This window comes from Pezoporus wallicus, unplaced genomic scaffold (assembly GCF_028554395.1).
Source record: "Pezoporus wallicus isolate ANWC-B61680 ecotype Strahan unplaced genomic scaffold, APGP_CSIRO_Pwel_v1 contig_4238, whole genome shotgun sequence".
Lineage (NCBI taxonomy): Eukaryota > Metazoa > Chordata > Aves > Psittaciformes > Psittacidae > Pezoporus > Pezoporus wallicus.
The window spans coordinates 2,660,348-2,687,020 of record NW_026637932.1 but is presented as its reverse complement, the minus strand read 5'-3'; the positions used below and the strand labels follow the sequence as shown (position 1 = coordinate 2,687,020).

At 45.6% G+C, this 26,673-nt stretch overlaps 2 protein-coding genes across 2 annotated transcripts; one reads left to right on the top strand and one right to left on the bottom strand.

Annotated features, from left to right (window-relative positions):
• The first annotated feature begins 560 nt into the window (after window positions 1-560).
• On the top strand, window positions 561-21,402 carry ATG4B (autophagy related 4B cysteine peptidase). Its single transcript, XM_057408390.1, has 13 exons — window positions 561-715; window positions 5,697-5,795; window positions 6,330-6,401; window positions 8,524-8,622; window positions 9,480-9,581; window positions 10,402-10,474; window positions 11,531-11,610; window positions 14,793-14,989; window positions 16,001-16,079; window positions 16,813-16,958; window positions 17,525-17,581; window positions 17,867-17,960; window positions 19,746-21,402. Exons 1-13 carry the CDS (start codon window positions 706-708, stop codon window positions 19,817-19,819), a joined length of 1,182 nt encoding a protein of 393 aa, XP_057264373.1. The 5' UTR covers window positions 561-705; the 3' UTR covers window positions 19,820-21,402.
• An 806-nt stretch (window positions 21,403-22,208) lies between these two features.
• DTYMK (deoxythymidylate kinase) lies at window positions 22,209-26,558 on the bottom strand. Its single transcript, XM_057408435.1, has 4 exons — window positions 26,326-26,558; window positions 24,984-25,074; window positions 23,850-24,047; window positions 22,209-22,759 (listed from the first exon to the last, which is right to left on the bottom strand). Exons 1-4 carry the CDS (start codon window positions 26,556-26,558, stop codon window positions 22,649-22,651), a joined length of 633 nt encoding a protein of 210 aa, XP_057264418.1. The 3' UTR covers window positions 22,209-22,648.
• Between the last annotated feature and the right edge of the window lie 115 nt (window positions 26,559-26,673).

The window sequence follows — 26,673 nt, the reverse complement described above, 5'->3', positions numbered from 1 at the left end:
CCTTTGGGGAAGGGGTTTCTGTACGGCACTACCGTCAACCAAGATGGCAGCCGCCGCAGGCCGCCGCCATTTTGGCTGAAGCGCTGCCGTACAGCGCCGATGCTGTAACGCGCGTGGGGAAGCGGAGGGGGATGAGTGGGATATGGGGGATCGCTCCCGGCGCCACTCGCTTGCCTCCTCGGCGCTGCAGGGCGTCCACCTCCCGACGAGCCGCTCGGTCTGCGGCAGCCGAGCCGTCAAAGACGTCTCCGAGAGGGATCGGGCGGGGGAGGTCTACCCTCCAGGGGGAAGAGGGGAAGGGCTCGGCCGGCTCAGTATAACACGATGGTCGCACCCGTACACCGGATCTTTCCCGGGCGTACGTGTCAGGGGCCGCTCCCGCCGGCGTCGTGCGGAACAAACAGCGCCCTTACGCGGCGTCACGCCACCTTCGCCTAACCCCAGCTCCGCTGCCCACACGGCGCCTCTCCCCATGCCGCGCCGCCTCTCCGTACGGCAAAATGGCGGCCTCCAGCTCTCGAAGGAAGCCGCCCGGCGCACTGAGCCATGACAAGCGCCGCAGCAGCCAACCGCCGCGGACGCCGGCGGCTAGCGGCGCTCCCATTGGGTGGCGCCGTGCTCGCGCCAGCAGTCGCGCAAGGCTGCGCTGGGGCGTATGTGTCGGCGAGGACAGCGGCGGCTGCAGCCCTCGCCGGGGCCGCCGCTATGGACGCAGGTGGGTGTCGGGGGCGGCCGCTTCCCGCCTGCGGTGCCGGGAGCGCTTCTGCTTCTCACCCAGGAACCCGCCGCCCTGCCGAGCGGCCGGTTGGGGCCTGCGGCTTCCCGGGGCGGCCTAGGCCCAGGCGGCCCGGAACGGCGCGGCCTCTTACGGTGCTCGGGGGCGCGTCTCTTACCTAGCTGGTGGCCGGAAAAGTCACTGCTTCCCTGGGGTACGGTCCTGGAAGCGGCGTTCTCAGCCCTGTGGGACCCGAAGGGGCCTGGCCGCTTCCCTGCGGGATGCGGGGGAAGCCGGGTGTTCAGGTCAGCCCAGCGATGGCTCCGTTCCTGCCGCTGCAGGCCAGAGCTGAGAGGGAGGTCTGTCAACAGAGAGGCGAATCCCTCCTGCCGTCACCAGCTTGGCTTTTACCGTCGTGCCTGAAGGTACTGAGCTCTTCCACGTAGTTTGGCGGCATGGCCTGGACAGGGCTGCCCGGGAAGCGAACCAGAGGGTGAAAGCGGTGGCTGTGGCCACCTACTGCACCGAGGGGTGAAGAGACTGAGCCCCTCCTCACCTTCACTGAGAATGCCAGCAAAGCCTTTCACGCTAGATGTTTTGCTTCATATGGGGGAGAAGAAAAAGAAGTGTGTTAGCACTCGCCTATTTCCTAGTCTTAAGTTAGTAACAGCTTTCATTCATGCTCTGAGAGATAAGTGATGTTCCATAATAACAAACGTTCTCCTGTGCTGCCTGGGTTCCACCCCCATGTTGGGGGAGCATGTGTATGAAACAGGGAGCCGGTAGCTCTCATCCCTCCAGACTGCTGTCTTGACTTGGTTTTGGCCCTGGTGCAGGTGCTGCTTTTGTCAGTGTATTCCAGCTGATAATGTCCTGCCTTTGCTTGGTGTGTCCTTGTCTGTTGATGTATCCTGTCTCACATACCTGGGAACAGAAGTGCGTTCCAGCAAGTGAACTTGCATAGTGGGAGCTGGGAGATGTGTTTGGTTTCCCTTTGTGCAAGTGTTGTGAGGATGACCAAGAGAAGGAAAACCTTGCTGTAATAGACAATAGGGCTGGATTTCCAGTGTGCACAGAGGAGGTGGGTCTCCGGGCTTTGGAGCAATGAGAGCTCAAGCCCCTTTGTGTCCAGCCATGCCTCTGAGACTGTCAGGGGCCTAATGGGCAGACTTTCAGCTCTTCGCTCTGGGTCTCCAAGCAAGTGCCACTCTCCAGTTGAATAACATTCCTCCTTGGCTGTTTCTTAATGACTCATGGTTGCTTAGATAGTTGGGATTTGTCTTGTTTGAAAGGTCTTAGGGGAAAGGAAAGAATTTTATTTCTGCAAAGGCCAGAAGTAGGGATTCGGGCTGTTCTTCCGTTACCTGTTTTGTAGGTGTTTTATAGCAGTGAGCTTCACTAGCACAATATATTTACCTTCTCGCCTCTCTTTTGAAATACTCTACATCCACTGGCATTCTTCCTCCCCACACTGCCTTGGCTGATGCACCTTTATTAGCTGAGGGAGATGTTCATTCCCCCTGGTTTCTGATTCTTTTGTGGCAGTGTTAATTGAAGGCTGAAGGGAAAATGTCTCTAAGCTATTGCAGGCTCTGCCTGAGGAGCATTTCAGTGTCCCACAGTAATACCTCTCTAGAGACTGGGGAAGCCCAGGAAGCATTTTGGGAAGGGACGTCTTGCAAAGCGTGTTTTTCCTTCAGTGTGGTGCTCCAAATCTCTGCTTCAGTATTTTGTATAGGAAGTTTTTCAACAAAACATCTGAGCTGTGCAGGCAAACTGTAATCAAGATGATGCTGGAGCGAACATCAGCTGTTTGCTGTGCAAACCACAGGGAAAATCACTTGCCATGTTTCTATCTGAGTCATCAAAGTTTTGACTTGTTACTGGTTTGCCAGAGAGACAGTTTTGGAAAAGCAGATAAAGTTACTGGCTGTCAAGGATGTAATTTGCCTTCAGCACATTTGATGATATCACCAGTCAGGGGCTGCTGCCCAGTGCTGTGCTTCAGTGTTTGATTATGTGGGAGCTTATTACAAGTTGAGGTGATGTTTTAAGCTCACCTTTTTTGTTGTGCAGCTTAAGAATATGAGAAGGGAGGCAAAACTTCACCCTCTACCCTAATTCTGTGTATCAAAACAGTTTTTTAATGGTCTTTAATGCAGTTTTAGTTTGAATGCTTTTACCTTGGTTGTTTAGGATAGTTGTTTTCTGTAAAGGCATGTACAAAGCTTTGCCTTTTCTGTTGGGGCTTTCTAGTGAGGGTGTGGGATGAAAAGGTGTTCTGGGACACTTCAGCAGACCCCGTGGAAGGTGTGCCATGAGGCAGAGATCCAGTAAACCAAGCACCATCCGCAGCATGTCCAAGGCTCCTGGAGAGCAAGGCCAGCTTTCTGAGGGTGTGCTTTGCAAGGCTGGGATTCTTCGCTTTTTAACAAGAAATCCATTGTGCACAGAAAGAAGTCGAACTATTATATTGGATGTGCACTTGGATTTTCTGCAGAGGCTGCTGCTCCACTGTCCTGGATGCTGAAAGGTCGGTATTTAAAATAGACTGAGGGCTTCTTGAAGGTGAAGTTTTGGAGTACTGCCTGAGAAATTTGCTGATCTCACCCAACTTTTGCATCTCTGAAGGACCATTTTCAAGTAGGATTTCTGCTGGTTGATTTTCCAGCTTAATTTTCAGACCCTTTGCCTCTAACTAAGTGGGAGAGAAGAGCTCCTGTGCAAGCTGTGACATCTTTGTATCCCTGCCTGAATTGTTTGGGTCCCACTGGCTCATATTTAGCTCATCTGCACCGTAGCACAATGGATAGTTTTGAAAGAGTGCAAGTGTATGAAAGTAAATGCTTATAAAGGAAGTGGTGGCTTCAAGCCTTGTGGGGAGCTTACTGCTCCCATTATAATGTTGTTGATACTAACTGGGAGCAGTCATCTGGATTTTCTCCCTGTGAAGGAACCTTAACTCCTGCATATAGTACTTGTGCCTTTTCAGATGGTGGCAGAAAACAACTACTGCCTGACCACATCTTTCAGATGTGCGGCTCAACATACAGGACCTTTGGGCATTCAGCTGAAGGACTGCAAGTCTGGGACCTTCCTGCTGAATGCACAGCATCATAGCACTTGTAGTTTGCATGTGCTGCATTCCCTGAATAGGCAGCTGGTCCAGTGGGCAGCCTGGGAATCCTTCCTGCCTGCTGCCCCCTTCCTCTCCTAGCTTTGATTGAAGAGGAAACATTCCAGCAGATCCTTGTGGTGAAGCTGCCAGTTGGCAAATCCTGTGCTTGCTAAGGACCTGTGTGATGTGGAGCACAGAGGGTGTGACATTTGAGAAGATGAGGAAATGTTTCTAGGAAGGAGAAAGAGGGGTGGTAGGGAGCTTGATAGTTTCTGTTTAGCACCCTTGTTTCACTCATTTTATTAGAAACCTGCTTTAAATCTTTTGGGTTAGGGTTAGGGCCAGGGTCTAATTCAAAATATGATTTAGGAGCCTATTTGTATCTCTGTTGCCAGGGTTCCTGTTTAAACAGTAGCTGGTCTTAGTAATGGTGTCTTGCTGCTGCTACTCAACAATTTTCTTGATATTTGGAGTTGGAATTTCAGGTTATGTACCCCAGGGGCAGGAGGCTGATGAGGCACCTACAGGAGGGCAAAATGTCTTGTGTAGCTTGTTTGCCCAAGCACAGTGAGGAGTATCCTAGATGTCTGGAAGGTGGAGCAGAACCGAGTGGTGACTTCCTGGAGCTATCATTGATGCAAATCAGCCAAGTTGTTTAGTGGTGCACCAGATGATGCTTTCGAAAGCTAAGGGAATGGCTGGGAGGAAAGTTTGTCTTATGAGCAGCTTCTACTTGTGATAAGGGTGAGGTCAGCTACATAGGCAGATGAGAGAACATCAGCAGGTGACTCTCCTGAGAAGCAAAAGGCAAAGTGTGCACCATGTGGTGGCTTTCACAGGAAATGGGACTGAGAGGAGCTTGTGGTTGTTTAGTCTGTTGTACTGTTTTAAACTCGTGTCATGTTACCACAGATTTTATTGTATTTGCTGTAAGAGATGTTTTCAATAGCCACTTTAACAGTTACAGAACAGTCTGGCTTTATTCTGTTTTAAATTTTGTGGGTGCTTTGTTAAAGAATTGACACCTACAAAATGAGATAGTTCTTTTCCAGGGTTCCCAGGCCATATTTTCAAATGCAGATCTAGCACAGCACAGATCATCCAACTTTCCATTTTAATTTATTTTTCCTGTGCCTTTTGCATGGAAGCATAGGCTGCCCTGATCCAAGGGCAGCCTGTGCTGCTGAGTTGTTCTGTAATGGTCATGTAAGAGAGTACATGCATAGGCACTGATGGATGCCATGCTGTGAAGAGAGCCAGTAAAATAGACCTAAGGTTTGCCTATCATCTGTGAACAAGTACAGCTCTGTGTTCCTCGGGTTTTAGTGTGACATCTGTAAAGGTAGTGAAGCTCCACAAGCTGCAGGCTGTTTTCAGGGCAGATGATGACTTCTGCTGGATTCATTTCTGCTTGAGGAGGAACTGATGGGCAGAGTGGGGGTTAGGTCCCATTTTGTTATGATGTGTGCTTTTTATTACATTCTCTGGAAGAAGATTTTTGTATCACTTTGCTCACTTGAAAAGAGGACCTCGATATCGTTGTTGATGGCATACACGATGGTGCGTGTTCTGGGGGATACAGTGCAGCTGCCAGCTGAAGTCCTAGATGTTTTCTGAACTGGGTAGAGCTTGGAGCTGATCTAACCTGGAAATCCCTCTGCTTTTCTGCTTGTGTCAGCTGTCTGTGCCTTCCAAGAGGTGGTGGTTGCAGGTGGAGCTGTACCATTCCTTGCCAGCTAGAGCCAGGTGCTCTGGGTGTGTATGTTACTGGGCCATAGCAGTTCTGATTCTCTGGTTTTGTATGGTTTTTAAAGCACAAGGAAAAGCCCTGAAAAGTATGTAATTTCTCCTTTCTCTTTCTAGCTACTCTTACTTACGACACTCTCAGGTTCGAATATGAAGACTTCCCTGAGACCAAAGAACCTGTTTGGATCCTTGGCCGGAAATACAGTGTTTTTACAGGTAGTTTGCCTGCACAGTGCAATGTGCTCTAATGCTCCAGAGGATTCTGTTACTATCATAACGTTGCTTTCTGAACAGCAAGGTGACTGCAAACCTATAAGCACACTACAAAGTCTGTCTGTTTGCTGGCAAAGCATGCAGACTGTAACTGCCCAGTTTCTGTCTGTTTGGCCATTTCCATGGACCCTGGAATGTTCTTGTCCAGAAAGTTACCAGTTACTGGGCCTTGTGTCACGAGGCCAGAATGGTTGAGGCAAGGAGACAGCTCAGGGAAAAGGCAAGAAGGTGGTTTACTGCTCCGTAATTTGCCTGTGACCATAATGTCTTTGGGTTGCTTGCAGCTAATCTGGGGGGAAAAGTTAAGTTTCTTCTGCACAGCACCACTGTTCCTCAACCAGTTTTTGTCTCTGGGCATGCAGACTGTGTGAGAAGCAGAATGCTGCTGTTGTTGGGGAAGGTGAGTGGGAGATGGATTTAGCTGTGTTTGGTGCTTCCTTCACATGCATGCTTTCCAATGCTTCCAAAATTTTTCAGAGAAAGAGGAGATCCTGTTGGATGTGACCTCTCGGCTTTGGTTCACCTACAGAAAGAACTTCCCTGCTATTGGTATGTACTGTGGACAAGTCTAAAAACACCCTGGAAGTGGTGATAATTCAGTATCTCTACCTAATAAAACAGTCCCTACAAGTATAACATTAATGTGCTTCCATTTATAAGGATCAGAAATGCACTTCATTAACTTGACTTTTTGCTTACCTGAGAATGAGAGTTCATCATGTCCTTGGGTATGAGGGATGACAGGAATTTTAAAAAGGGTACAAGAATGAGTTTAGGAAGCCTACCTAGAAACATCCTTTCTTTGAGCAACATGGGAATTTTTTTGTACTTCATGTTCATTAGGTCCTACATAAATCTATCATGTAATATTATTTAATGAAGGTCTTGGGGTTGAAGTGGATTAAAGTAATGAAAGCTCAAGATGAGGTACTGAAATTACAGCCTTTGTGCATCTGCTCTAGACTACGTGTGGTTTTTTTGTTGTTGGGGGAGGTTAAATGACTGAAGTGGCTGTTACACGTAGGAACTTCATGATGTGAGGACCTTTTCCCAATGAAATGGAAGGTAGAAGTCTTCATTCCCCAAGATATTCTGCATGGTCTCTTCTGTGGTTTGGTTTTGTGTACTGGGTGGAAGGTGTATCAGAAGAGATCTAAGAGCAGGTAAATGGGTTTACAAATCTCATCCATGTCCCCACTGTCAGTGGGGAAAATTGCTCAGATTTGGAAAAGAGACTTCTTGGTAGCTAGTCCTTCTGGTTTGTTCTGTTCTTTCCCTACTGGGAAACTCTTTGCCTAACAACTTATGAGACATCTTTAATGCAGTTTAGTCCCTTTAAGTTCATGTTTGTAAGCCATAGTTAAATGTGTTTGAAATTGAAGGGTTACCATGTCTTTAACTATGGCTCACAAACATGATTGGGGTTTCTATGGAGTTATTAAAGGGGTGGGGGGCAAAACAGAGATCCCATTTTCTGAGTCATTTCCCATTTACAGTATACATATGATTTGCATGCCATACAGCAGACCTTTTCCAGTCTTTCTTTTCCCAGTCCTCCCTTTTACTGTTCCCCACTTATTCTCTGAAGAGCTCACAATATTTATGTGGGCAAGCACAGAGGAAAGGGGAATGTCTAATGCTAATTTTGTAAAGCATTATCAATTTTGGATGTTGTCTATGTTATAAATTGCTGGCAAAACTATGGAAGATAGCTGCTGACCATCCAGAAGTTGATAAAATATTTCTCTTGAGTGATTTTTCTCCATATGCTTTTTATGCAGAGTAGTTGCATAAGGATTGAAAGAAGAAAGCAGCATTGCAAAGGAGCTACTTCTGCCAGCTGTGCTAAGGCATAGCTCACTGTGTGTTTGTAAGACGGCTTACTTGCTGTGGTCACACTATAAACATTTTACGTGTGAAGCTTGTAATAATAAGCCAAAGTGTCAGTGAAGGAGCAGCAGTTTCCTTTTGAAGTTCTGTCAGGGAGGTGCTTCCAGCCTTGAGGCCTTTGTCTAAGGCTTTCTAGTCTGAGCTAATATCCAGCTTATTCTCCAGAATTATGCAGGATATGGGGATTTAGTTATTGCTGAGGTGGCATTTCTGGTTGATGGGTTGTTTTGGAGGTGTTTTTCTTTGGCCTAAGTTGTTCACTTTGGAATCTCATCCAGCCATAGCTGCTTATGATGTGTAAATTCTTGGGACTGATTTGTTTTGCATAATGAGTTACCTTCTCAAGATAAGGATTACAGGAAGTTGCCTGTAAGAAGCGCCTTGGTGTAGAAACGTTCTCTGAATTGGGCTGGGAGTCTGCAGCTATGTTCAAGGACTGTTGTACTCCAGAGGAATTCATCTCTCTAGTTGAGTTTTTTTAATTTCCCTTTGAAGTTTTTTTTCCCCTTTCAGTTCATGTTAGAGGATTTTGTTTGGTTGGTTTTAAGAGATGCCAGTAAGTTACTCAATGATAACTACATTTTTGTCTTCAGCCTTGGGTATGTGAGCTAAGATAGTCCTTATTCACTGATGTCCTTATCCGCCTGATTTCTTGCGTGAACATGCTACCCAGGTGCAGACTTCCAGTGCTTTAATTTCTTTTCCCTCTGCTTTCATTTCTTCTCCCTCTTTGCACTGTTTTACTGTTCATTACATACTTATTTTCTGGCCTTGTTTGCAGGAGGAACTGGTCCCACATCTGATACTGGCTGGGGCTGTATGTTGCGGTGTGGCCAGATGATCTTTGCTCAGGCCTTGGTCTGCAGGCATTTGGGAAGAGGTAAACCAGTGCACACCCCATATCGACGTCCAGGGCCACGTGCTCCCACCAGTGCAGTCCTTGTAAGGACAGCAGATAACAAGGGTGCAGCTGGGAACTGCTGAAGGCTCTATAACTTTTTCTTCAGTTTTCTCAAGTTCAGGGCTGTTGAGAGAATAGTGTACTGGAAACCCTGAAACAGCTGTTTCCCTGCTCTCTGCAACTACATAGGTAGACATAGTTGTACAAGCCTTAAAACAAAGCAGAGCCCTGTCACATGCTAGTTAAATCTACTGAAGACAAGAGCATAACAGATTTTTCTTGAAAGTTTTTTCGTATAACTAAGTTTGAAACAACTTCATAGATTGATTGTTTTTTATAGTTCAGATTTGTCGCATTGCCCTCACTTACTGAGTGTAGCCTCTTCTTCTGAATGCTTCTGTTCTTGTGCTTGACCCATGTTTGGTCTGTAAGAAGCTCTGCAAGAGCTTACTTTTGACAGGTGTTGATGGCTTTTGAATTTGAGGGGGATGATTTTTGTATTGAGGTCACTTGTGTTTTCACAGAATACGTAGCTCATACCTGTTGATGAGAAATTGTAATCTTATTCCCCATTTGTAGGGTAGAGATACAATTTTGTTGTCTGATTTTTGCTTATTTGTTTTTCTGTGGGTGATATTTCTTTATCCCAGCTGTGAGAATGCTTACTTTTTATTTTAAATTAATTTTTTAGCGTTGAAAATGACTCAGATACCAAGTAATAAGATAGTGATATGAAAATTGGGTCAGTTGATTAATGCACAGGGAATTGTAGCTTGCAGCCTCTTGTTGCTAATAAATACCGTGTTTTGTTTCATGTATCCCCTTGTGTGTCTTAGATTGGAGGTGGATAAAAGGGAAGAAGCAGATGGCTAATTACTTCAATGTTCTTAATGCCTTCATTGACAAAAAAGACAGCTACTACTCCATTCACCAGATAGGTAAGAGCCTGGGTGCTGAAGAATGTGGAGAATGCTCAGTCTGAGTTTCCCATGAGTTTAGAACATTGCTGCTTCTTTTACTGGCTTGGTGAGGGGGTCAGGTAGTACGTGACACTCTGCTGCTTGTTTTCTAACATGCTGTCAAGCTACCATTCTTTATTATGGATTATGATGCACTTTTCTTTTTGACTCCGTTAAGGCCATCAGGTTTGCCTAATGCTTTAGGTTATATTCAGCATCACTTTCCATACTGTAGCTAGCTAAGGTGGGAGGAATTCATGTGCCTGCTGTTTTTACTAGGACCTTATCATATGAGAAGACTGCTGATCAAAGAAACTCTCAGAAATACCAAATGGATTAAGGAAGGATCACACTTTCATATAAACTTATCTGGCATAGAAGCGGCCTGTTCCAGTTTTTCTTAAGAGCCTGTAGGCTCTTGAGGCACTATTAAGGTATAGCTTCAGTGAACAGAACTTCAGATTACAGGGGTGGTCTGGTAATCAAACAGTCTGATGTTTCTTTTGAGGTAATATTGCCCGTTATGAACTTCTGCATTACTGCATTTTGGGGAAAAGATTTTACTTTATAGCCCTTCAGGGCATGCTTTTTTCTTTCATCTACATTAAGATACCCCATGAGAAGTCCTTTGCAACCCTAACCGTTCTGTGATGCTATGAAAGGGTAGATGAAAGGCTAGATTCTGCTGACTTAACAGTGTTTCTAAGTGAGATTTCTTCCCCATTAAATACAAACTGATTAGGAAGGGAAACAGTGTGGATGACATTATTTGCTAATTATTTTTTTTCTTGTGATGCAGCCCAGATGGGAGTTGGCGAGGGAAAATCCATAGGTCAGTGGTATGGACCAAACACAGTCGCACAAGTGCTGAAGTAAGTGCTGCATTTTTCCTTTACATCTTTTGAAGCGTGCAGTGGGGTCATTTGGTTTGTAACCTCCTAGTTTACAGGTTTCTGCCCATGGGCTGAAGTGCAACTATATGTTTTAATGATGTTAAGCCAGCAACCTGCTTGACCTTGTTGACCTGCTTGACCTTATTGACCTGCTTGGACAGAAGGGCTCTTTCCAAGTTCTTGCCATTTATATGCTGGCAGGATGTGAGAGGAAACAGATTTCAAGTTGAGAACAACCCCCAGAAATGTCTCTCCACATCCCACAAGTAATGTGCTTGCTGCTAGAACAGAGTACAGTACCCTGCAGCAGACCAAAAGCAAGTTTCAAAGTAGATGATCTTGCTGTTGTTTGGATCTCTGACCTGACAACAGTGTCTTCATTATTGTAAAGCTTCAGTGAGCTATCAAGTCACTAATGCATAGCAGAAGAAAGCATTAGTATTTGCTACCTGGGTTCCATGGTGACGGGCAGAGGATCATAGTAGTGCTAGAGCATGCCTTTAGTAACATTTTCTCTTCTGTCACTGTTCTTCCTTCACATTGATTAGATGAGCAATCGTAACCTGTTCTCTGGAACAGGTGTAGGATTGCCTGAAAGCAGCTTTCCCAGATAAGACCATATGCCAAATTAGCTCAGGATCTGGTATAGGTGATCAGGAGATATGTATGGAAAGTCAGAGTTATTTTTCTTTTTCATTTATTATTATTTACTTTTATGCTTTTTCACTTTCTGGTAGCCGGAAGTTCTGGGATTCAAGCTGGAGGTTGTATCAGTGCTCTTGTACTTGTACGCTGTTGAGGGACAAATTCCCAGGTGTGGTCTCATTCGCAGTCCCATTTGCAATCTTGTTTATTCTTCTAGCCGTAATAACTAGTGGCAGTGAAGCCTACAACTCTGATACATGTATAAAAGCATACTTTACGGCATAACTGATAAAAGCCAATCTCTCCTAATCCAGTTTCTCCTCTCCGATACCCCACCATCTTTGTCTTGTAACTAATCCCTGCCAACTTTTTGTTTTAATTTTCCTATAGAAAACTTGCAGCTTTTGATACATGGAGTTCACTGGCAGTACATATAGCCATGGACAACACAGTAGTGATGGAAGAAATCAGTAAGTATCACATGGAGATGGGATATGGTATATCCTCTGGCAGCAAGAAGCTGAAAATAGCTGCAGTAAACAGAAATAAAAATGGAGAGCAGATAGTACAACACAAGAAGTATGAAGTACATGTTCTGTCTTAAATCTGTGGCCAAGAATACTAAAACAATCCAAGAACTGCTGTTCTAGGGCAAGGAAGTCCCTTGTTTGACTTTTGCTTCATCTGATAGAGCCTCTGACTTAGCTCTGTGGTCTCTGGATCTGGAGAGAAGATCTTCTGACCTTCAGATCAGCTAGGTGGGAGCTGCTTGGAAGGTGGTATCAAACTTGTTTGTAGCCACAGGTGGCAAGCAGTGAGAAGCTGCTTTCTCTCATAATGGGGTAGGAATGTCTTTGCTATTGGGCAGAGTAAGAAAACTGGAACAGATCGCTGAAGACAAAAATGAAAAACATTGGGGAGGCAGGGGAGGGGAAGAGAAGAGCGTCTATCCCTGTAGTGCATCTCTCATCATCTTCTAAAGAGTGATGACTGGTTGTTTCCTTTACTGCTCCCTTCCCCCCCCCCCATCCTGACAATAGGAAGGCTCTGAAGGCTGAACAGCTGTACAATGTGTTCATCCCTAGCATGCTTGCTAGGTCGCAGTGTCACAGTAATGGAAGCTGAAGGCCTGCATTGCTGGTAGCTGCAGTCCTGCATGGTGCTGGCCACACAAGCCTTCTCCTTGCTTGCCATGGACTAACTTGTGGGACAGTGCATTTACACAGCACAAACCTGTGCAGTGTTTTCTGCTGGGTTAGTGTTCTGAAATGGCATCTAGAACAGTCCAGTGAGCACTGGAGCTGGTGGAAGGTTATAGGCAAGATCAGGGCAGGCATTGCTTAGGCTGGCTCCAGCTGCTGTAGAGCCAAAATAAATTAACAGGCAATTTGTCCCTAGAGTGCAGGAAAGTCACTGTGTGAAGTCACATCTCTTATCAGGTAGTCTCAACTGACACAGGATCTGACTGAGAAGTGCCTGTATAGCCTTAGGTACATACAGTCCTCTGCAGTTATGTGCTAATGACCTTGGCTTAAAAAAGGCCAACATGAAAACAGAAACTGGATTTATCTTCATCTTAAGCCTGAAAACATTACTTTTTGCAGCCAATGTGCTTCAGTTCTAGCCTTGGGTACGCTGCAAGCTCTTGTCTGTGTGACACCAATTGTTCAGCACTGATGCCGCTTCAAGTAATGTGTCCATACAGATTGTAACATGCAGGGGGTGTTAGTTTATTTTCCTGGCTTGTGAATCATAATGTACCCATTCAGGGCCCAAAAGTTACTGTATAAATGGTTCTGATATGTTTTATGTCTGTAGATACCTTGTGCCCAAACATCTGTTGACAGTGAAGCATTCAGAAGTTAATGTTGTTTCATATCTCTGCTCAATTGGATCGCTAATACTGTCCACCCTAAAGTTCATAGGAAATGCCTTTTGCCACATCCATCTTTATCCCTTCTGAGTCAAGTCTGTTGTATCAGAAAGGGGCTCTTAGTTTTGGGCATTGGAAGATTCTGTGTATCACAAAGGTGGTGAGAAACCAAGACAGTAAAGCCAGTACCTGCTAGCAGCAGCAGCTGCAGCAGAAGAGATGTGGTGTCATATTTGTTGTAATATGTTTGCAGTAAATGGTTTGGATCCAGCTGGGAAGTTTTAGGCAGGTTCTGCTGTGGTGTGGCACCACAGCACTGCAAGGCCTACCAAAGAAGCGAGGTGAATTTAGTCTGTGCTGAGCTCTCTACTGCTTAAACTTGGGTGAAATGTGTTCATATCACAGTGCAGAACTGACAGTTGCTTTGCCTGATAAAGAGACCTGCAGTGACACTCCATTCAGCAACAGCTTTGGCTTGGCAGCTGGTTTCAGATCATCAGAACAGGCAGGCTACTGCAACAGAAAATGCCATGACCTTCACTGCTTTAGCAGGGTAAATCTCTACAAATAATGACTTTCAGTTTTCTCAGGACCTTCAGTAGCTATATGCATGAGAGATGGATATGTACACCTTCTCCCTCCATGAGGGACAAAATGGAGAGCAACTGCAAACTCTTTAGTGCAGGTTCTCTCTCATACTGAGGTTTTAGATCAAAATCCTCTTCCTTCTAACCTTGGGTGTAACATTCTCCTTGTTCAGCTGGGTTTGAAGCTCTTCGTATGAGCAAACACCCTGCTGAGATAGCTGGTGATGAAGGTGTTTACATCGTGTCCTACCTGCTAGTGTCCTGGCATTCAGCTTAGCCCAGGAATAAATTAAACAAGCCTCTGACATTCTGTCTAATTGCCTTGGCTTTAGATTAAAAGTGCTGTGGGTTTCTTTGGGGGTCTGGGTTTTTTCTTCACGCACCCAGCAAGTAATGAAATTGGCCGGTGAGACAGGTAGGCTTGGAGCTGTTTCTGTACCACAATTTACATAATCTGGTTGCATTACAGCCTGCTGTGTGTTTGTCAAGCCTGTAGAATGAGGATGCATAGCGCTGATGTTATGTGTATGCCCTGAGGAGTTCTGCTGCCCCATATCTTACTGCAAAGCTTGTGTTGAAATTGCAGAGCTTAATGATCATCCTGCTTTAGGTCTCTAAAGTAGCTTCTGAATGATCCCCAGTAAAATCTGTGAAGGCTTTAGTGAGCTTTAGGAAAGTTCACTACTACTCTGGACAGACACTGTGTGTCTTGTGACAGCACTCATTGAGTATTTCCTGTGTTCAGCCATAATGCTTTGCTCATGCGGTTCAGCTGTCTTCATACCCTCCACAAACTCCTCTGGAGTTGAGCACTTCAGATTATCTCTTCCTGCCTAGACACTTCCTGCATTCAGGACTCTGGCCTGACCTCCTGATCGGCTCATTCAGCCTTGTTGCCACACGTTGTTGCTTAGCTGCTCACCTGCTGGAAGAATTTGCTTTTTAACAGCCCAGCAGATGGTGGCTGTGAGTACAACATGCTTTGGTGTAATCTTGAAGCTGAGCCTTACCAGAAGCCCTGCAGGGAGCACATACATCACCTGATCCCATCACTGCACCACTTTAAGCTTTTTTTTAAGTGCAGTAGGCTTTTAGTAAATAGCAATTACTGATAAGAGCTTGAATAGAGTTACTCAAGGTCCAGAAACGGAGGTTATTTCTGATGCTTTCTGCTCCTGTTCCCTTTCCATAGGGCGGTTGTGCCAGTCCAACTTCCCGTGTGCTGGAGCTGCAGCATGCCTTGCTGTGGAGTCAGACGTACTCTACAACGGGTACCCAGAGGAAGCAGGGGTTAGAGACAGGCTTTCACTGTGGAAACCATTGGTGCTGCTGATACCTCTTCGCCTTGGGCTCACAGAGATCAATGAAGCCTATATTGAAACACTGAAGGTAGGGGATCTGGAGCTCAGTTCCTGGTGTTCTGGTTCTTAAGGACCCTGTTGTGCATTACGTAATTTCTAGAATTTGGTTTTGGGGCAAAAAATACTCAGAAGTAATTTTCCTATTTGCAAAAGAAAAATGTGTTTAGAGACAATCCTTGTCAGAGGTCAGGGTGTGGGTTCTTGCAGGCTATAGTTAGAAAAATTGTGGGGTGGGATGAGGGGTTGGGGGTTTTCTTTGTTTTGTTTTGAGTTGGTTTGGTTTTGAGGATCTTACTTCACAACTTAATCACAGATCTTCTCTGTGGAGCATTAGTTCTGCACAACTGTACTGTGCTTGGTGGCAATATAAGCATTAATGAATGTAGTGTTTCAGACTCCCTGTAGCTCTGATGCTGGAACTTGTCCTGCAGACTGAGGCTAGAAGCTGGCAGATGGTTCTAGGTTCCAGGAGGCTGCAGGATTTAGGGTGTGCAGAGTACATGCACAAGGCAGGGTAGGGTGCATATTGTCTTGCTGTCCAAATGCTAGTGAGCTCTGAGTTGCACTGGTAAGAGAACTCCAAATTCATGCTGAGGTTACCTGTCCTTAACTCAGTAATTAAGGTGCCTGGATACTACAGCTGGATAAGGAACTTAAACTGTTTCCTGAGTGATCGTTCCATTCCATGGGCACTATTGCTGCCTTATTAGAGCTCCAGGGGATCTTGCCACTGATTGCAGCAGAGCCAAGACTTGCCCAGACCGAGTCCTGAAGTAGTGCTGCTCCTTCCATCTGGTGCATCTGTGTGTTCCTGTCAGCAGTTACAAGTGGTTTTAAGCTGCTTCCATGTTCCTTGAAGGTCCTGTGTTGCAGCCTTCCTCATGGAGCTTCTTTCTGGAAATAGCTGTTCTTGCTGCTAGAGTTGCTGATTTTCAGTGTTCCCATCTTTCCTTCCCACTGCATTTTTTGATGTTTGCCTTTGTTGCCACCTACTGTCTCACTGTCTGTCAGCTGTGTGTTTTCTGTATTGCTTTTCCAGCACTGCTTCATGATGCCCCAGTCGCTGGGAGTGATCGGAGGGAAACCAAACAGTGCTCACTACTTCATTGGCTATGTAGGTGAGTGCCCAGAATACTGCAAAGACCTTCCAAGCATCTCCCCCGAGCTGAAAAAAATACTTGTGGAGTGGTACAGCTCCCCTGCTTGGTCTGTTGTGCATGCTGCAGGGTGGTCCTTTCCTGTGTGGAAGGCTGCTGTGGACTGAACCTCTGTGTGAGGACCCAAGTGATGCAGCTTTGAACAGCAGCTATAGTATAAGCCAAAGTTCCACTGTGTAATGCTAAATCCTGTCTGTAAAGAGGTGTGCATAGACACTTCTTCCTATGTGCAGTGCTGATCTTCCTTTAGGGGCTTGGCTGGATTTAGTTGTCCACTTCCTGAAACTCTACAAACTATTTACTGTTTCACTCTCCTCTTTCCCTCTGATTTTCTGTCTCTGCCCAAAACCTCAAGCTGGTTGTGCTTTGGATTTCTGGGGCCTACTTGAGCTCACACAGGACCCTGGAAAGCATGTGAAGGACCAGTACCCAGATAGTGCCTGCGCCTTGATCCCAGGGTGTTGCTGTGGAGTGACCACTGTGGTTCTGCTGGCAACTGGCTCTTTGCCTGTATGAGAATCATTTGGGAAAGTGTGAGAAAACAAGTTGTCCCTAGAATGTGTGTTCTGTTGTGGTTTTATGAGAGCTGGCTCTGTCATCGCTCTTCCTACTCTTTCTATCTCACCATTTGCCTCTCAGAAGAGCAGCTTCTACGTGGTTCTTCCTATTGATGTCTCCTTGCCTGTCTGTCCAGGTGAGGAACTCATTTACCTGGATCCCCACACTACACAGCCTGCAGTGGAGCCCAATGACAGTGGCTGTCTCCCTGATGAAAGCTTCCACTGCCAGCACCCTCCCTGCAGGATGAGCATTGCTGAGCTTGACCCCTCCATCGCAGTGGTGCGTTCCTACCCTTTGTTTCCAGTCACCCAAAGGAGCGGTGTTGTGGTCCCTCTGTTCCATAGCCATCCCTTTACCCAGGGAACTGGCAAAGGGCAGTGATGGTGGGTTGGGTATTCTACAGGCATGCTGTGCTCTCAGCAAGTGCTGCTGTGGGTTTTGGTAATGATGGTAAAGAAGCTCCTCAAGAAGGAAGCACTTTGGTCCAGGGAAGTTCCACTTGCATGGCAATTAAATGCCATTCCTCATTTCTCTCAAGTTTAGTTTAGGCTTTGATTCCTGCCTTTGATGAGCAGATCCAAATCCATTCCTGAATCCATATTATGGTTCAGTGTGGCTTGTTTTCTGTTGAACCTGCAATGCCTTACACAGACCTTTGTTTCCATGTGGGTTGTTTCTGCCCAGTTTTCTTTCTGCAGTAGAGCAGTCCATTACACTGATGATTTCAGCACTTGGACAGTCTGGTCACATCAAGTGTATGGGGAGCATTCAGTTTAATGGGGCAGTGTAAGCCACAGTTTAAAAGTAAGGCATTGAATGCCTCTTTCTTTTTTTTTTTTTTCCAGGGCTTTTTCTGCAACACAGAGGAGGACTTTAACAATTGGTGCCAGCAAATCAGAAAGGTTTGTGTTTATATCACCAAGAAAGAAACAAAGGAATATAGGTTATTGTCTTGTTTCCAAACTGCTACACAGAGGCCATGTTCTCTGTAGCATCATCCCATTTGGTTTATTAAACTACCAAGAAGAGCATAGCTCATGAAATGCTGTTGATGGTGTGAGTCAAAGATCTGAGAAATGTTTTTTCAGCTGCAATGAAGTGCCAACAGATTGTTGTTACCCCTTAAAGACCCAGAGCACTGTGGGTACAGAGTTGTTGGTTCTTACGGCTCTGCTCTTGCTCCACAGCTGTCCCTTGTAAGAGGAGCGCTGCCAATGTTTGAACTGGTTGAACGCCAGCCTTCGCATTTCTCCAACCCTGATGTCCTGAATCTCACACCAGGTAAGGCCCTGCAGGGGGGCAGAGTGAAAGGTGAGGTGATCCCTACTGGAAATTGTATGGAATTGCATGGTGACTTCTAGTATGTTCCTGTTGCACCTGGAGCTCTTGGGTCAATTGATCTTGTTTCTTTGTGAAGCACTTTCAGCTGGTGTTTCACAGATCCCATGGTGTCTCAGGATGATTTTTAGGATGAGCCTGTGAATGAAGATGGTGACTGAGGGAAATTAAAAACAAGTTCATAAGCTATCACAACAACATGAATTTATGATTTATAAAGGGATGCTTGGAGGAATTAAAAGGGTCCATTGAAAAGGCTGAAAAATGAGTTTCTAGGTAATGAAAATGGTCAGACAGGGCTGATCAAACTTAGTTCCAGTGTAAGTCACACATTCCCTGTAAATGTGCTACTACCAATGCAAAAGGGAACAAGCGCTGGGCAGTATCTTGGCTGTCAGGCTCTGTTTATCGTGTTAATAATGTGCACAAACATTGTAGGAGATAAAAAGCCATTGACTGCTTCTGCCAAGAGCAGTAAGTATACATAGACAAACCTACCCTGTTACCAGGCATTGGACTGTGTCCTGTTACTTGAATCCTGCACCCTGTGCTTACTTGCTATCTCTCCTTAGCATGAACTTGAAAAGCCTGCCTTATCTCACTGTGCTTTTCTGTCAGAATGCTTGATTGCCTTCAACTGCCAATTGATCCTTACCTCTACTAAATTCTCCCTAATTGCTGCCTTTCTTACTCTTAAAAATGTTTTTGTAATGGGCTACTTGTCCTTCTCTCCCTTCCCTACCTTTTAGAACCTTTCACGTCTGCTATGGCCATTCTGTTTCTCAACAGTCCTGTCCCTCACTAGAAGGAATAATTGTACTTTCATGATTATCCAGCCCCTTGTCCTTATTTTCCCCTGCCACTTGGGTGCTACTTGTGGGCACTGCAATCTATGTGACTGCCTTGTATCACTGGTTTTGATCACTGTGCTGTGGGATTAAAGCTTGTTACAACATGTCTGGGGGGAGTGTTCAGCTTTGCAGTTCTCTGTCTCCAGCCATCAGTTACTGCAGTTAGGCTTTTGGCTGGCTGTTCTGCCAGCGAGTGCTTTCATGAAGCCTGAGTAGGTTTCTCCTTTACTTCCACAGCTTGCACATACATTCTCACCTGCATTTCCCTTATGGTAAAGTTACTTCCCCTATAGGTATGTGCTGTCTCCTCACTATAGAGTTGGAAGGGTGAACAGGAGGGATTAAATACATTATCTTTCCTCACAAAATGGACTGTACTAATTACTTCTGAGAGTGCATGCTGTGTAATTACATTCCCCAGTAGCTGGATCAAAGGCATCTGTAGCATAAAACAAGTCTCTGATACATGGGGGATGGGGAATGTTCCCATATCACTTAATTGAGCCAGAAATCTTCATGGCTGTTATTACAGACCTTAGGCAAGCTCTTCTATTTTGGGCCTCTTGAGGCAGAACAGTCTCCTGCTAGTACAGAGCTGCTGTACAGGAAAGTTATACAAAACTCACAGCAGTGTTGTGCTGCATCAGGGATGCTTTTGGAATCTATGAGATGTGGTGCACCTTCTGTGCACCATGTAATTCTCTCCAATGCATTTTTCTGTGCTACTGACATGTTCTCATCCCTCTCAGGGCCTTCATTGGGGTATCTGGAACTTGCAGGCATTTAACACTCAAATTCTGCTACTCTTCAGCTGATCTCACTGGTGCTGAACAGTCAGTGCATCCCATGGAGCTAGCGCTTCCTTTTTCTCTTGCAGACTCTTCTGATGCTGACAGATTGGAAAGGTTTTTTGACTCCGAAGATGAAGACTTTGAAATTCTATCCCTTTGAAAACAAACAGGAAACTGACTGCAAATTTGTGTTATGTGTTGGGAGAAGGGGGGGAGGGAAGCTCCTTCAAGAGCCTGGGGCTACCGGTTTTCATAGGTGCTTGCTGCCATCCCCACCTCGTCCATCCTGGCATTCTGTGCAGCCTCTGAGTGGAGAACAGATGAAGAATCAAGTGACACAGCCTTACTGTCTGGAGTCAGAATTTCTCAGTAGAAAACAGTTGCTGGAAGTGGATGCAGTTGTGCTTAGGAGTTAAAAGACTTATCTGTTACATCAGCAGGTCAGATGGCCTTCTGGGGAGGCATAGAAATCATTAATCCTTACATGGGGACTCTGAAGCTTAAGTAGAGCTACCCATCATTTAGCAGGTGAAATGTAGAGTTAATTCCTTTAGCAGCTTCTCTTCTCACTGGCCAACTTGGACTGCAGCTCACAATGCAAGTGAACAACAGACACAGCTGTGAAGCCCCTGGAGTGCAGATGGCCAGGCTTCCTACAGTACACCTCCTGTCCGTGCTTTGCAGTACGCAGCACTTCCTCCTAGATTTAATGTCCCTCCTCACATGCTATGAAAAGGAAGTTGAGGGAATTTACAAGTAACTGGTAATTCAATAAGCAAAAGGCTGTCTGGGAAAGTATGGAGCAGACCTGTGCTGCTGGGGAGGAACATCTCTATCTCAGTTTAAATAACAGCAGAAAGAATGGAAGAATAGAAAATGTGTGTGTTCCTGCTCCGTGAGTCAATCAGACATTGTGCTTCTACAATGGATTAATGTCTACAGCAAGTATCTTCAGGAAAGCTGCTTCAAGCAGAGAATTGGATTCCGTAGTCCTGGAAAAACAACAGTCCACAGCTGGGAGAGGCAAAATAGGGCAGCTGAGATCTGCCAGTCATGTGCCTGCTTGTGCCAGCACCCCAAGGGAACTAATCCTGTTGGTACCAAAAATGTGAGCTATAGAATTCCTCAAGGTGTCCCCCGTGAGTTGTAGTTCCTCCAGCTGCTCCTGTTAGACATTCCCTTTCCAAATCAGAAGAGGGGCCTGAAGGTCAAGTAGGCTTCCTAGCTCAGTGGGTACCTTTCTTTTTGTTTTCTGCCAGCTTCACCTCCCTGCAGAGTATGCACAAAGGTACTGTAGGAGCTAACCCAGAGAAACCCATTTCAAGTCATCATCCCAAAGAGGGCAGTAAAGACAGAATGCCTTGAGAAGGTCAAATTATACTGGAAATTTTAGCTACTTTTAAGATGATAGCTCTGCCTGGGGCCCTTTTCCTCACAGAATTTGGAGAAGGGTTAAAGAGTAGAGGAGAGCTGTCTTAATGCAAACTGCAGCAGAAGTTGCTGAAGTAGTTTCCTTCATGCACGCTGCAGATTGCAGACCTGTTTACAAGGCTTTGTTTTCTACATTTAGGATGGAACCTGTCAGTTGATGCTTTTGTACCCAAGGCTGGTGCCAGCTGGCTAGAAATGACTTGTTTCTCCTGTCACTGATACACTGATGCTCTCTAACTGTCCCTGTTACCCAAATGCAGAGGTTTGAACTGGGAACCACAATGCTTCTGTCACTAAATTATTATTTGCTGCTTTCTGCCTGCTTCTCTCCTCTCTTGTAGTTAGAGGAAGAGGCAGCAGTGGAAATGGGGCTGTGCTCCATTCATCTGCTTTCAATTTGTATCTGAATAAACAGATTAAACTCTTTGCCTGTCCTAATGTTTTAGCAGATGGCATGAAGGTGGTGGCAGGTGGTATCTAGTAACCCTGCAGTGGGGTTGGGAATGCTGTCAAAATTACTTGGTTTTACCCTGTTACGGCAATGAAAGGGAAGCTGTGGTGACATTATCTATTGGGACTGTCAAGTTCATATTCCTACTCCAGTGGGTAAGCACCTGCAGACATGCTAGCAGAAAAGGAAAAACACATTTCCATAGTAATTATACCACCATATCTGTGCACCTTTCAAATGATTTAACATTCCAGTTTACTGTAGTTTGCTGGTCATTACTGATGACTTAGATGAATTCACAGCTGCTCTGGTGTGGCAGCCTGTTCTAGGCTCTTTAAATTACACTGTGTAGGAGTCACAAGTAACTGTTCTGATCTTGGCCACAGGAGTAACTTGACCAGTCTAAAATAATTTATAGGCCACTTGCCCTTCAAACTGGCATTGCTATGAGCTAATATATCAATTTCAAATTCCTACCTGCTCATAGCAGTTCAGTTTTTGTATTGTTCTTACTGAAAAGCTGGGGAGCAGACCTGAATTCATCTTTCCATTCCACGGCTCTAGCAAACTACTCCTCCTGTGTCTGAAACGCAGCACCTTCACTTCCTATATATCCTTCTAGAAGATAAATTATCATTCTGGGGAAAAAAAAATGACCTGTGCAAGATGTTTTAAAGAGTAATTTATTAGGACGTCCTCTACAAAATCGTTTCAGCACTGGGAATGCATGTACTAGAGAAGCAGAAGAATCTGAAACATGGCAGTTGCCATAACTGAGATTGGTGCTGTCTGTCCAGGGGCAGCCCTGGGCTCCATGCCCACATCTGCATGACATGACTGGAGCTAGAACAAGAGCTTCTGCTTGAGGTAGGGAGGGTTTTACAAGGAATTTGCTACATGCTTATTGCATGTTCATGTATAAAATATAGAAGGGACTATGCAGGATGAAGGGGAGGAGCAGACACAATCACAAGGACATCAGCACCATGCTGGACTCAGAATACATGAGATCAAAGCAGTTACTGGAAGGTGATGTAGGGGAGTGAACCAAGAGAGGAGGATCTAAGAGTTTTCCCTTAGGTCTAAAAGAGTAACCTGTATAAAGTTTTATTTCCAGAGTTCTTCCAAAGGTTTATTCTGAACTTCCTGCATGGTTTTCTCTGCAATGGACTTGATTTCTCTGTGCAAGTCTTCTATGCTCTTTGAAGCATCCATTACCTGTTTCCAGGACAAAAAATACAGAAACATATTCTTCAATTAATGATACCAACTAAGAAAAACTCACCTTGCTACTGTCTGCTCCCTCCATTACTCAATGCTGATACTATTCATCAGCAGTGAAAGGAGTTAATTACACATCCTGTTTTATATGGTTTCTGGAGTAGAACTGGAAAAATCTATTTTACTTAAGAATAAGCCTGTAAGAAATAGATGTGGGGCTGAATGAAGGGAAACAGAAGAACTGCTGCTGCTGCGTTGTTTGCTGACAGTCTTTGAGACATGGGACATAAACACAGGTAAACGTTCTTCATCCTGTACTGTAGTCCCCCAGAAACATCCACCCATGATAGCAGAAACCTCTAAAAATCCATCATGTGATGTCCCACTTTCAGATTTGCTGGTTTTTAACTACTGCAAGCTAAGGGCAGTAAAGGCGGTAGAGCTGAGAAAGCTGTCAGCCTGAGAACATGATGGCTGGTGTTCCCAAGCTGACATTTGAAGACCAGCAAGCATCACTCCCATGCAGTTGAGGGAGTGACTGAAGTGTACAAAGGATTTGGTGAAGAGATGTAGAGATGTGCAGATTTATCGCAGTGACCTCTGCAATGCTGGCCCACACAACACTGCTGAGGAACAGCAGCTGTGAGGATACACAATAAATAGACTTTGTGATTAAACGGTAGCACAGCCAGCATCACCTCTGTGCTCACACAATATCCTCCAGTTACTTGTGTAACAGAGCTAGGTTTCACGCTGTGTTTCAGAGGGTTCTTTGGCAACGTCTGTCATTCTAACTGAGGGGCAAAGAGAGAGGAATGCTAACTATACCTTTAATGTGTACTGAAACTGGATTTCCACGCTTATTTCAGGGACACCTCTTCACCATCTATTCTGCTATTTATCTGTTTGACAGTTGTGCACTTTGGGATACTGTACACAGATGTGCTGCTTAAAGTGAAAATTCCTCTCAAGAGATGGACAGTCAGTTTCCCTTTAAGAGAACGATTTCCATAAAGCTCTTTCAGAAAATAAATCAACCAAGTAAGTCTTCCCCCACCCCAACAGAGTGTTAGGGTTATTTCCTCACCTTCCAGTTTAATGTCTTGTCTGTCATCAGATGGTAGAAGGACTGTAGAACTTTCTCTTGGAAGGAGCTGTTCTCATAACGTTCACTTCCAAAGTTCCCTCGTTTTGCTGCTGCTTCTGGGCTTAACTGAAGAAACAGAATCAGATCTGGCTTTGGGAGTCCAACGTCAGGCTGTTTGCACCACTCCAGGCAGAAGTTCTGTCCCAGACAGAAGATAACCAAGTTTGAGGTGAAAGTAAGAAATCCAAAGCAGGTAAAGCAGCAGGTTAGCTAAAGAGTGGGTGGGAAAGGCATAGGCAGAAAAGACAGGAGATGCAGCCTGAAACACTAAGCACAGGCTACAAACTGAAGAGGTGATATCCCAGCTTACCATGTGAGAATTCAGTCTTGGTAATTTTGAGGGGGCAGGTTTTGCTAGGTGCTGTGCACCTCTCATGATCATTTAAGTTGGACAGCACTAGAGATTTTAACATCTCTTCTGCAGAGCCTAACAGAGCAAAATACCAAGTCATATTCTGAGTCTCCACACAGCTGTTACCAGTCCAAAACTTGTGATCAGTCCAAAAGAAAGCTGCTTCCAAATACACTGCACAGCTTCAGTGTAGATCTTTCTGAGCTCAGTGTGAGGTCAAGGGAGAGGACTCTCCCCCTCTACTCTGCTCTTGTGAGACACCCCCTGCAGTCCTGTGTCCAGCTCTGGGGGCAACAACACAAGAGGAACGTGGAGCTGCTTGAGTGAGTGCAGAGGAGGCCACGAAGATGCTGCAAGGGCTGGAGCAGCTCCGTTATGGAGACAGGCTGAGAGAGCTGGGCTTGTTCACCCTGGAGAAGAGAAGGCTCTGGGGACACCTTAGAGCAGCTTCCAGTGCTTCTCTAAGCATTGGGGAACTGAATGGGGAATAGCTTTATGCTGTCAGAGGGGAGATTTAGATATGAGCTGTGGCTGCCCCATCCCTGGCAGTGTTCAAGGCCAGGCTGGACAGGGCTTGGAGCAGACTGGTCTAGTGGAAGGTGTCCCTGCCCATGGCAGGGGGTTGGAACTGGATGAGCTTTAAAAGCTCCCTTCCAGCCCAAACCATTCTGTGGTTCTACAAAATACAGAGAGAAGCAGGGGCTACTGCAGGTCTCACTCACCTGTTTGGCACTTGTGAAGGCCACTCCGGAAAAGGCATATCTGTCAACTACAAGTGTGATCCCCTTATGCAGTTTCTCTTTCATCATTGGTCTGAAAACCACGTGGTAAGAGAAAAGAAAACAGTTACACTCCTTCATAGCAATACAAATGAAAGGAAGCTCATGAGGCTGCTGATTCCCTATTAATATATGTCATCATTAATGGTGACCATCAGTGATGTCAGGGTTATCTGTGATGCTGATCGCATTTAAATAGCAGCTTCCAGAGCCTAAAGAGGGCCTTACAGGAAATCTGGAGAGGGACTTTTTGCAAGGGCCTGAAGTGAGAGGACAAGGAGGAACAGCTTTAAACTGACAGAGGGGAGACTGAGGTTAGATATTGGGAAGAAATTCTTCCCTGTGAGGGTGGTGAGGCCCTGGCACAGGTTGCCCAGAGAAGCTGTGGCTGCCCCATCCCTGGCAGTGTTTAAGGCCAGGTTGGACAGGGCTTGGAGCCACCTGGTCTAGTGGAAGGTGCCCATGCCCATGGCAGGAGGATGGGAACTGGATGAGCTTTAAGGTCCCTTCCAGCACAAACTATTCTATGAGTCAATTCCTTTTTTATGTGGTTTAGTAGATTTGTGATACACTCTGCCTCAGTCAGAGAAAAGCATCCTTTATTCACATCAACTTCTCACAGCTCACTCATCTGCCATATGCTTCTCAGTTTATTGCCACCACCACTACAGTAAAGATTTATTATTTTTTTCTTAATTAAACCCCTTTCCAGTGTAGGTTTCCAGCAACAGCCAACACTCACTTCCCTAGCTCCACACAGACTCAGGAGCCAAAAGGACGGACAGCTGCTTACAGCTGAACACAGCCTTCAGCTAAAGTTAAGTTCAGACACGACTCCTTAACCATTCTGTCACTCACACAGACTTCTTTGCAAAGCAAGGTCTCTCAGGAAAAGATGTATATTCCTATTCCAGGCTGGTATAGTCTCAGCTTCCCCATTCTGATGCTAGTACAGCACTGGAAATATCTGCATCTAATGACTGCAAAAAACTAAACTGTGGGATTTGACCTAAGATTAAATCCAAATCTGTGAGAGTTCTTGAAACTTGGGAGTCTTGGGTGACATGGTTTAGTGTGAGGTGTCCCTGCCCATGGCAGGGGGATTGGAACTGGATGATCTTAAGGTCCTTTCCAACCCTAACTATTCTGTGATTCTATGAGACATTATTTCCAGACATGCTTCCCTTGCTAAACAGGATCATACTCTCATACCTATTGCAAGCTAAAACCCCGGGAGGATTCAATACCATGCAATTTTCTTTTACATCTTAAACATTATCTTTACACATGTTCCCAGCGGTTAGCAGAGAAGAGCAGGTGAATGGTGTGGTCCTCCAGGTTCTTATCCTTCACCAGGTACGAGCTGATCAGCTGCCCAATCTCGGTCGTTCTCTCTGTAGGAAAAAGAGGGAAAAGGATCAAGTCCTGCCCCAAGCTGTTCTTGCCACAGGGGTGTCCATCTGTCCGGGCAGACATGCGGTCTATCTGCTTGTCACAGGTGGGACACGGTTGGTCCATCCGCGGTCGGGGGCATGTACGTTACGGACAGGAGGAGGTCGGCGCTGAATATGCTACAGAGGAGACCCGCGGCAGCCGGGTGAGTGCTGGTCCCACGGGTGCAGGAGCTCGCGTG